General features: G+C 38.8%; 1 protein-coding gene across 4 annotated transcripts in view; it reads left to right on the plus strand.

Moving 5' to 3' along the window:
- The window catches only part of LOC115127598 (eyes absent homolog 1), a 160716-nt gene that overhangs the window by 27344 nt on the left and 120792 nt on the right, over nucleotides 1–12580 (plus strand). For 2 of the 4 annotated variants that reach the window (XM_065006874.1, XM_065006876.1), the window contains exons 2-3: nucleotides 10839–10951; nucleotides 12201–12266. In XM_065006874.1, the coding sequence (XP_064862946.1) occupies nucleotides 10843–10951; nucleotides 12201–12266 (175 nt within the window). In that variant the 5' untranslated portion in view covers nucleotides 10839–10842. The remainder of the gene's footprint in view (nucleotides 1–10838; nucleotides 10952–12200; nucleotides 12267–12580) is intronic. The other 2 variants (XM_065006875.1, XM_065006877.1) reach the window with 1 other exon arrangement.

Consider the following 12580-nt stretch of genomic DNA (forward strand, 5'->3'; position numbering starts at 1 on the left):
TATAGTGTTGTACTATATAGTGTTGTACTGTACTGTATAATGATGTACTGTATAGTTATATTCTCTATAGTTTAGTACTGTATAGTGATTTACTGTATATTGATGTACTATAGTGTATCGTGATATACTGTATAGTTATTTACTGTATAGTGATGTACTGTATAGTGATTTACTGCATTGAATAGTGTCGTACTGTATAGTACTGTACTCTACAGGATGTACTTTACTGTATGCACTGTATAGTGCTCTACTTTATAGTGCTGCAATTTGTCGTGATATACTTCATGGTGATGTACTGTAATGTGTAGTACTTTACTGTATCGTGATGTACTGTGTAGTGATACACTCTAAAGTACTGTGCTTTATAGTACTGTACTTTATTGTGATGTACTGTATGTTGATGTAATATACTGATAGTATTTTAATGTATAGTGATATACTGTATAGTACTGTACTTTATAGAACTGTACTGTAGAGTGATGTACTGTATAGTTATGTACTGCACTGTATAGTGATGTACTGTATAGTGATGTACTGTACTGTATAGTGATGTACTGTATAGTGTTGTACTGTATAGTGATGTACTCTACTGTATACTGATGTACTGTATAGTGATGTACTCTACTGTATACTGATGTACTGTATAGTGATGTACTGTACTGTATAGTGATGTACTGTATAGTGATGTACTGTACTGTATTGTGATGTACTGTATAGTGATGTACTGTATAGTGTTGTACTGTATAGTGATGTACTGTATAGTGTTGTACTGTATAGTGTTGTACTGTATAGTGATGTACTGTACTGTATTGTGATGTACTGTATAGTGATGTACTGTACTGTATAGTGATGTACTGTATAGTGATGTACTGCACTGTATAGTGATGTACTGTATAGTGTTGTACTGTATAGTGATGTACTGTACTGTATAGTGATGTACTGTATAGTGATGTACTGCACTGTATAGTGATGTACTGTATAGTGATGTACTGCACTGTATAGTGATGTACTGTATAGTGATGTACTGCACTGTATAGTGATGTACTGTATAGTGATGTACTGTATGGTGATGTACTGCACTGTATAGTGATGTACTGTATAGTGATGTACTGTATAGTGATGTACTGTACTGTATAGTGATGTACTGTACTGTATAGTGTTGTACTGTATAGTGTTGTACTGTATAGTGTTGTACTGTACTGTATAGTGATGTACTGTATAGTGATGTACTGTATAGTGATGTACTGTATTGTGATGTACTGTATTGTATAGTGATGTACTGTATAGTGATGTACTGTATAGTGATGTACTGTACTGTATAGTGATGTACTGTACTGTATAGTGATGTACTGTATAGTGTTGTACTGTATAGTGTTGTACTGTATAGTGATGTACTGTATAGTGATGTACTGTACTGTATAGTGATGTACTGTACTGTATAGTGATTTACTGTACTGTATAGTGATGTACTGTATAGTGTTGTACTGTATAGTGATGTACTGTATAGTGATGTACTGTATAGCGTTGTACTGTATAGTGATGTACTGTATAGTGATGTACTGTACTGTATAGTGATGTACTGTATAGTGATGTACTGTATAGTGATGTACTGTACTGTATAGTGATGTACTGTATGGTGATGTACTGTTTAGTGATGTACTATATACCATTTGACAAGGCCTTGGCCAAAAGTAGTGCACTATAAAGGGAATAGAGTGCCAGGTCCCATTGGGTCCTGCTCTAAAGTAGTGCACTATAAAGGGAATAGAGTGCCAGGTCCCATTGGGTCCTGCTCTAAAGTAGTGCACTATAAAGGGAATAGGGTGCCAGGTCCCATTGGGTCCTGCTCTAAAGTAGTGCACTATAAAGGGAATAGGGTGCCAGGTCCCATTAGGTCCTGCTCTAAAGTAGTGCACTATAAAGGGAATAGGGTGCCAGGTCCCATTGGGTCCTGCTCTAAAGTAGTGCACTATAAAGGGAATAGAGTGCCAGGTCCCATTAGGTCCTGCTCTAAAGTAGTGCACTATAAAGGGAATAGGGTGCCAGGTCCCATTGGGTCCTGCTCTAAAGTAGTGCACTATAAAGGGAATAGGGTGCCAGGTCCCATTGGGTCCTGCTCTAATGTAGTGCACTATAAAGGGAATACAGTGCCAGGTCCCATTAGGTCCTGCTCAAAAGTAGTGCACTATAAAGGGAATAGGGTGGCATTTATTACACAGCCAGCGTGGACCCTGGGACTAAACACATCCCTCTGCAACTGAATCCTAGACTTCCTTGACGGGCTGCCCCTCAGGTGGTAAGGGTAGGCAATAACGCTGATACCCTACACAGGGGCCCCTCGGGGGTGCGTGCTTAGTCCCCTCCTGTACTTCCTGTTCACGCACATCTCCGTGGCCAAGCCCGACTCTAAACCCATCATTAAGTTCTCTGACGACACAACGGTGTTAGGCCTGATCACCGACAACAATGAGACAGCCTATAGGGAGGAGGTCAGAGACCTGGCAGTGTGGCAGTGCGTACGGCTATACCAGGCGGTGTCAGAAGAAGGCCCTAAAAATTGCAATCCTAGTCATAGACTGTTCTCTCTGCTACTGCACTGCAAGCGGTATCGGAGCGCTAAGGCTAGAGAGAAGACTAGAGAGAAGGCTAGAGAGAAGGGGAGAGAGAAGGGGAGAGAGAAGGCTAGAGAGAAGGGGAGAGAGAAGGGGAGAGAGAATGCTAGAGAGAAGACTAGAGAGAAGACTAGAGAGAAGGCGAGAGAGAAGGGGAGAGAGAAGGGGAGAGAGAAGGGGAGAAAGAAGACTAGAGAGAAGGGGAGAGAGAAGGTTAGAGAGAAGGCTAGAGAGAAGGGGAGAGAGAAGGGGAGAGAGAAGGGAAGAGAGAAGGCTAGAGAGAAGGGAAGAGAGAAGGGGAGAGAGAAGACTAGAGAGAAGGGGAGAGAGAAGGCTAGAGAGAAGGGAAGAGAGAAGGGGAGAGAGAAGGCTAGAGAGAAGGGAAGAGAGAAGGGGAGAGAGAAGGCTTGAGAGAAGGGAAGAGAGAAGGCTAGAGAGAAGGCTAGAGAGAAGGGGAGAGAGAAGGCTAGAGAGAAGGGAAGAGAGAAGGGGAGAGAGAAGGCTAGAGAGAAGGCTAGAGAGAGAAGGGGAGAGAGAAGGGGAGAGAGAAGGCTAGAGAGAAGGGGAGAGAGAAGGCTAAAGAGAAGGCTAGAGAGAAGGGGAGAGAGAAGGTTAGAGAGAAGGGGAGAGAGAGAAGACAGAGGAGAGAGAGGCGAGAAAGAGAGAGGGAGAGGGAGGGGAGAGAGAATGCTAGAGAGAAGGGGAGAGAGAAGGCTAGAGAGAAGGGGAGAGAGAGAAGACAGAGGAGAGAGAGGCGAGAAAGAGAGAGGGAGAGGGAGGGGAGTGCAGATACATTTCAGGTGGTGTCAATTGCAGATGAAAGATCTGCTGAAGATGCTACGGGCGTCATGCTTCACTATTCAACATCTCTCTCTATCCAGCAGCTGTTATCAGGAGCTACCTAATTTCCTACCTCCATGCTACTCCCCCCAATCCACCTCACACCCCTTTACCTCCCTTCATCCAACCCCCAGTCCCCCGCCCCCTCCCCTTCCTGCTTACCTTGGCTAAGCCCTCTTTGTATGTTGATTGTGGGCGGGCTAATCCAGTTTGCAGCTGTCGTAGACCAATGATGAATCACCTTTCCGTCATTTGGCTGCAGTCCCCTCACTCGGGGAGGAGGGAGGGAGGGGAGACCTGAACGAGGGAGGAGAGGCAACAACAGCAGTGGTAGAAGAAGAGAGAGCGAGAGAGAGAGAAGAGAAGGGCTGAGAGAGAAACTCTATAGAGAGAGAATGTCCTCTGTTCGTTTCCCAGTGCAGTTAGCCCTCTCTTCCCACTCTTGAGACAGAATAACAATAATGTTTTCTCAGACCAGCTCTATTGTGTCATGGATGGGTCTGGACAGTGACACACAGCTGAAATAACAAGGAGGGACATTGTTTCTGTTCAGGCAGGTGGAAAGAGAAAAAAAAAAACAGAGAGAGGCAGCCTGGTTCAGATGATTCCGGGCCGCTACGTATTTCCAGGTAAGAGCAGAGTTGGACCAGCGCCAGGCAGGTAGCATCAGAAGGGATGCAGGGAGGGAAGGAGAGAGGGAGGGAGGGAGGGAGGGAGGGAGGGAGGGAGGGAGAGAGAGAGAGAGAGAGAGAGAGAGAGAGAGAGAGAGAGAGAGACAGAGAGAGAGACAGAGAGAGAGAGAGAGAGAGAGAGAGAGGGAGAGAGAGAGAGAGAGAGAGAGAGACAGAGAGAGAGAGAGAGAGAGAGGGAGAGAGAGAGACAGAGAGAGAGAGAGAGAGACAGAGAGAGAGGGAGAGAGACAGAGAGAGAGAGAGAGAGAGAGAGAGGGAGAGAGAGAGAGAGGAAGAGAGAGAGAGAGAGAGAGAGAGAGAGAGTGAGAGAGAGAGAGTTGTGCAAATCTAATAGTAATTGTCTCCTGGTATATCTGTAACGCCACAGTTCATAATTGTATTTCAGGTTTTTGGTGGGGGTGATAATTTGGTGGGGGTGATAATTTGGTGGGGGGTGATAATTTAGCAGTAAATTCATATTTCTCTGGGGAAATAGGACACAGCCACCAGCATGTCAGTTTGTGAGATCCCCAAACAATATTCACAACAATTCTACATTATTTACTTAATTTGAGTTGGGAAAAAAATGTCATGCTGAACTGAGTGAGTAGAAAACGCAATGTATATATCTGTGTATTTCTTTTTTAAATTTAATTTAAAAACAAGTCTATTGACTATATCTTTCCATCCCAACATTATTTAAATAGTAGACATATCATTTCATTTGATCAGATTATTGGTATATCGGACATATCATTTCATTTGATTGGATTGTTGAAATAGCAAACGTATAATTTCATCCTATCAGATTGCGTTTGCATTAAACAAAAACTAACGGCTTAGTTTAGTTGATTGATATGCAATCTATAAATGTAAGTGAAAAAAAAAAGCAGTTTAATGTACCAAACATTAAACAGTTATGACAAAAGACACAATATGAGTTAAGATTTGTGTGATGTTTCAGCTGTCTTCGGCCTTGTTTTAATTAACCTCCATATGGCTGAGCAACTTTTCACAGTAACAACGAGGGGATAGAATAGTGTTTTCAACGGCGTGGTCTTCAGTATAAACACAGAAACAATTAGGATGGATGCCAGAGCAAACTGATGCGTCGTGAACTAGGCATTATCATCTCTCTTCACTGAGCCGCAGACAGAGCACTCACTACAGAAGTAGTTAATCACTTGGAGAAGTAGTGGAGAAGTAGTTAATCACTTGGAGAAGTAGCTAATCACTTGGAGAAGAAGTTAATCACTTGGAGAAGTAGTTAATCACTTGGAGAAGTAGCTAATCAGTTGGAGAAGTAGTTAATCACTTGGAATCACTTGGAGAAGTAGTTAATCACTTGGAGAAGTAGCTAATCACTTGGAGAAATAGCTAATCACTTGGAGAAGTAGCTAATCACTTGGAGAAGTAGTTAATCACTTGAGAAGTAGTTAATCACTTGAAGAGAAGAAATAGCTAATCAGTTGAGAAGTAGTTAATCACTTGGAGAAGTAGTTATCACTTGGAGAAGTAGCTAATCAGTTGAGTAGTTAATCACTTGGAGAAAGTGGAGAAGTTAATCACTTGAGAAGTAGCTAATCAAGTAGTTAATCACTTGGAGAAGTAGCTAATCAGTTGGAGAAGTAGTTAATCAGTAGTTAATCACTTTAGGAGAAGTAGCTAATCACTTGGAGAAGTAGCTAATCACTTGGAGAAGTAGAGGATAGTTAAGAAGTAGTTAATCACTTGGAGAAGTAGTTAATCACTTGGAGAATAGTTAATCTAATCTTGGAGAAACTAACTTGGAGAAGTACTAATCAGTTGGAGAAGTAGTTAATCACTTGAGAAGTAGTTAATCACTTGGAGAAGTAGCTAATCACTTGGAGAAGTAGTTAATCACTTGGAGAAGTAGCTAATCACTTGGAGAAATAGCTAATCACTTGGAGAAGTAGCTAATCACTTGGAGAAGTAGTTAATCACTTGGAGAAGTAGCTAATCAGTTGGAGAAGTAGTTAATCACTTGGAGAAGTAGTTAATCACTTGGAGAAATAGCTAATCAGTTGGAGAAGTAGTTAATCACTTGGAGAAGTAGTTAATCACTTGGAGAAGTAGCTAATCAGTTGGAGTAGTTAATCACTTGGAGAAGGAGCTAATCACTTGGAGAAGTAGCTAATCACTTGGAGAAGTAGCTAATCACTTGGAGAAGTAGTTAATCACTTGGAGAAGTAGCTAATCAGTTGGAGAAGTAGTTAATCACTTGGAGAAGTAGTTAATCACTTGGAGAAGTAGCTAATCAGTTGGAGTAGTTAATCACTTGGAGAAGGAGCTAATCACTTGGAGAAGTAGCTAATCACTTGGAGAAGGAGCTAATCAGTTGGAGAAGTAGTTAATCACTTGGAGAAGTAGCTTATCACTTGGAGAAGTAGTTAATCACTTGGAGAAGTAGCTTATCACTTGGAGAAGTAGTTAATCACTTGGAGAGTAGTTAATAGTTAATCACTTGGAGAAGTAGCTTATCACTTGGAGAAGTAGTTAATCACTTGGAGAAGTAGTTAATCACTTGGAGAAGTAGCTAATCACTTGGAGAAGTAGTTAATCACTTGGAGAAGTAGCTAATCACTTGGAGAAGTAGTTAATCACTTGGAGAAGTAGTTAATCACTTGGAGAAGTAGCTAATCACTTGGAGAAGTAGTTAATCACTTGGAGAAGTAGTTAATCACTTGGAGAAGTAGCTTATCACTTGGAGAAGTAGTTAATCACTTGGAGAAGTAGCTAATCACTTGGAGAAGTAGTTAATCACTTGGAGAAGTAGCTAATCACTTGGAGAAGTAGTTAATCACTTGGAGAAGTAGCTAATCACTTGGAGAAGTAGTTAATCACTTGGAGAAGTAGTTAATCACTTGGAGAAGTAGTTAATCACTTGGAGAAGTAGCTAATCACTTGGAGAAGTAGCTAGCTGCTCTTAGAATCATTTAGAGAACAAACTCTTCTAACATTCTATCAACTAGCTACTTTAACCACAGCCTCCAATCACAGAGTGTGTTCACACTGTATACTAAGGATGTCTATATAATTACTATGCTGTAGACTAGCATGAGTATGTACATTAATCAACATGGAGCGACTGCTCTATACTGTAGAAGCTGCTTTTTCAACTAGTCAAAAATTAAAACAAAACGCTCATGTGTGCTGTAATGTCTCTATTACTGAGCTCATACATTTAAATAATTTCAATTATAATCTATATTGATTGTTATAATATCATATATTGCTGATATATAATAAAATAGTGTCAATATAATATGTTATAATTGAGTGTATAGCAGTAGGCCTAGTTTGAATTGTATTATGAAAGAAATAAGCAGAGATAACATTAATAAGCAGAGATAACATTAATAGGCCGAGATAACAATAATAAGCAGAGATAACATTAGTAAGCAGAGATAACAATAATAAGCAGAGATAACAATAATAGGCAGAGATAACATTAGTAAGCAGAGATAACAATAATAAGCAGAGATAACAATAATAGGCAGAGATAACATTAATAGGCAGAGATAACATTAGTAAGCAGAGATAACATTAGTAAGCAGAGATAACAATAATAAGCAGAGATAACATTAATAGGCAGAGATAACATTAGTAAGCAGAGATAACATTAATAGGCAGAGATAACATTAGTAAGCAGAGATAACATTAATAGGCAGAGATAACATTAATAGGCAGAGATAACATTAATAGGCAGAGATAACATTAGTAAGCAGAGATAACATTAGTAAGCGGAGATAACAATAATAGGCCGAGATAACATTAGTAAGCAGAGATAACATTAATAGGCAGAGATAACATTAGTAAGCAGAGATAACATTAATAGGCAGAGATAACATTAATAGGCAGAGATAACATTAGTAAGCGGAGATAACAATAATAGGCCGAGATAACATTAGTAAGCAGAGATAACATTAATAGGCAGAGATAACATTAGTAAGCAGAGATAACATTAGTAAGCGGAGATAACAATAATAGGCTGAGATAACATTAGTAAGCAGAGATAACATTAATAAGCAGAGATAACATTAGTAAGCAGAGATAACAATAATAGGCCGAGATAACATTAGTAAGCAGAGATAACATTAGTAAGCAGAGATAACATTAGTAAGCAGAGATAACATTAATAGGCAGAGATAACATTAATAGGCAGAGATAACATTAGTAAGCAGAGATAACATTAGTAAGCAGAGATAACAATAATAAGCAGAGATAACATTAATAGGCAGAGATAACATTAATAGGCAGAGATAACATTAGTAAGCAGAGATAACATTAGTAAGCAGAGATAACATTAGTAAGCAGAGATAACAATAATAAGCAGAGATAACAATAATAGGCCGAGATAACATTAATAGGCAGAGATAACATTAATAAGCAGAGATAACAATAATAGGCCGAGATAACATTAGTAAGCAGAGATAACATTAGTAAGCAGAGATAACATTAATAGGCAGAGATAACATTAGTAAGCAGAGATAACATTAGTAAGCAGAGATAACAATAATACACGGAGATAACATTAGTAAGCAGAGATAACATTAATAGGCAGAGATAACATTAGTAAGCAGAGATAACATTAGTAAGCAGAGATAACATTAATAGGCAGAGATAACATTAGTAAGCAGAGGTAACATTAATAGGCAGAGATAACATTAATAGGCAGAGATAACAATAATACACGGAGATAACATTAGTAAGCAGAGATAACAATAATAAGCAGAGATAACAATAATAGGCAGAGATAACATTAATAGGCAGAGATAAAATTAGTAAGCAGAGATAACATTAGTAAGCAGAGATAACAATAATAAGCAGAGATAACATTAATAGGCAGAGATAACATTAGTAAGCAGAGATAACATTAATAGGCAGAGATAACATTAGTAAGCAGAGATAACATTAATAGGCAGAGATAACATTAATAGGCAGAGATAACATTAATAGGCAGAGATAACATTAGTAAGCAGAGATAACATTAGTAAGCGGAGATAACAATAATAGGCCGAGATAACATTAGTAAGCAGAGATAACATTAATAGGCAGAGATAACATTAGTAAGCAGAGATAACATTAATAGGCAGAGATAACATTAATAGGCAGAGATAACAGCGGAGATAACAATAATAGGCCGAGATAACATTAGTAAGCAGAGATAACATTAATAGGCAGAGATAACATTAGTAAGCAGAGATAACATTAGTAAGCGGAGATAACAATAATAGGCTGAGATAACATTAGTAAGCAGAGATAACATTAATAAGCAGAGATAACATTAGTAAGCAGAGATAACAATAATAGGCCGAGATAACATTAGTAAGCAGAGATAACATTAGTAAGCAGAGATAACATTAGTAAGCAGAGATAACATTAATAGGCAGAGATAACATTAATAGGCAGAGATAACATTAGTAAGCAGAGATAACATTAGTAAGCAGAGATAACAATAATAAGCAGAGATAACATTAATAGGCAGAGATAACATTAATAGGCAGAGATAACATTAGTAAGCAGAGATAACATTAGTAAGCAGAGATAACATTAGTAAGCAGAGATAACAATAATAAGCAGAGATAACAATAATAGGCCGAGATAACATTAATAGGCAGAGATAACATTAATAAGCAGAGATAACAATAATAGGCCGAGATAACATTAGTAAGCAGAGATAACATTAGTAAGCAGAGATAACATTAATAGGCAGAGATAACATTAGTAAGCAGAGATAACATTAGTAAGCAGAGATAACAATAATACACGGAGATAACATTAGTAAGCAGAGATAACATTAATAGGCAGAGATAACATTAGTAAGCAGAGATAACATTAGTAAGCAGAGATAACATTAATAGGCAGAGATAACATTAGTAAGCAGAGGTAACATTAATAGGCAGAGATAACATTAATAGGCAGAGATAACAATAATACACGGAGATAACATTAGTAAGCAGAGATAACATTAGTAAGCGGAGATAACATTAGTAAGCAGAGATAACATTAATAGGCAGAGATAACATTAGTAAGCAGAGATAACATTAGTAAGCAGAGGTAACATTAATAGGCAGAGATAACATTAATAGGTGGAGATAACATTAGTAAGCAGAGATAACATTAGTAAGCAGAGATAACATTAATAGGTGGAGATAACATTAGTAAGCAGAGATAACAATAATAAACGGAGATAACATTAATAAGCGGAGGTAACATCAGTAAGCGGAGGTAACATTAGTAATAGCTTTTAGATACAGTAACAAAAATGCTCAAGTTGAGATGTTTTTATTTGTTTACTTTAAAGGTATAAACATTTCAAATTTAATTTCAACAGTTTTACCCATGTTGTTATCAGTAGGTTTAAGAGAAAAACATGTTTAAAACTAATACATCTATAGGCCAGCTATTTACCATTTTGTTTTACCTCGATGGTTCAGGCAAGATGTGAGTAAATATTTTGTGTGTGTGTGTGTGTGTGTGTGTGTCTACTTCCGTCTGTGTGTGCGGTCTGTCTTCTGTATGTGTGTGTGTGTGTGTGTGTGTGTGTGTGTGTGTGTGTGTGTGTGTGTGTGTGTGTGTGTGTGTGTCTACTTCCGTCTGTGTGTGCGGTCTGTCTTCTGTATGTGTGTGTGTGTGTGTGTGTGTGTGTGTGTGTGTGTGTGTGTGTCTGCGTGTGTCTCTCGTCCGTCAGGTCTATGGACATGCAGGATCTAGCCAGTCCTCACAGCCGTGAATCCCCTAATGGTCCCAGCCTCGACAACTCCCATATCAATACCAATTCCATGACCTCCAATGGCACTGAAGGTATGTGCTTAGGGATTTTCTTCCTGAATGCTTCCCTCACTTTCGCTGTGTGGACTCTAAATTCACTATAGGACTATAGGACATGGGAGAGGAATAGGCTGAGCCCTGTAGACAATCAGGTAAATACTGATGTAACACATTCAAACGTTAAACTTGACACAATGGTTGTGGTATGAAGTAATCCTTCTCACCCCCCCCCCTTAAAAGATTTAGATGCACTATTGTAAAGTGGCTGCTCCACTGGATGTCATAAGGTGAATGCACCAATTTGTAAGTCGCTTTGGATAAGAGCGTCTGCTAAATGACTTAAATGTAAAATGTATGAAATTATATTTGCACAGAAAACATTGTGATTATTATTGTGCAGAAAACACACTCCGTTGTAATCATAACCATTCTACCAATTGCATTGTAGCTTCATCAGTTGTACAATTGAAGTTTGTACGGGTAGCAGAGCAGAGAAAGAGGGGACTTTTTCTTTTTTTAACCTCACCTCTTCCTGTGTGTAGCGTTTTATGCATCTGCTAAAGTTGTGAAATGCCTGAATGGCAATAAAACGTCTCCAGGTGCTACCCCGTTGAAATCGCGATCTGTTTTCCATTTTCAAAAGGTGAAGTCAACAAATGAAAACGTGGAGAAGTACTACCACCACTACTTTCCTCCAGTCTACTTCTCTGTACTTCTGAATAACTACTAGTGACTCGGTGGCTTGTAGACTTTAATACACAATTTAAAAAGGGCCACTTGTATTTGATCTAGATATGAAAACGATATGAAAACGATCTGCTTTGTAAATCTGATGCTCTTGTCTCTGTGTTTACAGAGGAACTATTAGCAGTATATTTAAACGCCCACGTAATTATTCAAAAGCTCACGGTATGAAAATGGGTTGTAGTTTTGCATGTGGTTTGTACATGTCCCTATTGACTCAGGTGAGTAGGCTCGTTGTGTCCTCTCTCAAACCACCGCTCTCTCTAGTTGAACCTATTACAAACCCAATCATGCGCTTCAAAGTCTACCTTAAAAAAAAAAATGTCATCTTGATAGGAAAAAGGGATAACGCTTTCTTGTGGTTTTAGGGAGTGACTGCGTCCCAAATTGAACCCTATTCCCTATGTAAGTGCACTACTTTTGACCGATTGTTTGACAAAAGCAGTGCTCTCCGTAGGAAGTAGGGTGTAATTTGTCCTGTCGTAGAGCTGCGGTGAAGTCAGATTGTCATGTATCCTATTCTCTGTTTCCCATATAGGTGATAACATCACAATGCTCACCACAGCTGACTGGTTGTTAAGCACTAGCTCACAGTCGGCTGCAGGTCGGTGCAGTTCAGGTGTGGATATGAAAGGAACAATACTTGGTGTTTCAACTTAGAAAAGACAAGAAGAAAAACATCTTGTGCTTTTCCTCTTCTTCTTATAAATTAAAAGATCCCAATTAATTAACTTAATCTCAATTGACAACAAATCTATTTTTTAATTCTAAGAGTTTCTTCAACTATTGTGCCTTTCTTGGCGTTAATGTAATTGTTGCACTCGTGTTCTGTTGAGTGTGTGAAGCATGGTTTGAGACTGGCTGGGTTATGGATCCTGTGGACGCCTTGTTTTGATTGATTGATTGATTGATTGATTG

The sequence above is a fragment of the Oncorhynchus nerka genome, linkage group LG22 (assembly GCF_034236695.1).
Source record: "Oncorhynchus nerka isolate Pitt River linkage group LG22, Oner_Uvic_2.0, whole genome shotgun sequence".
Lineage (NCBI taxonomy): Eukaryota > Metazoa > Chordata > Actinopteri > Salmoniformes > Salmonidae > Oncorhynchus > Oncorhynchus nerka.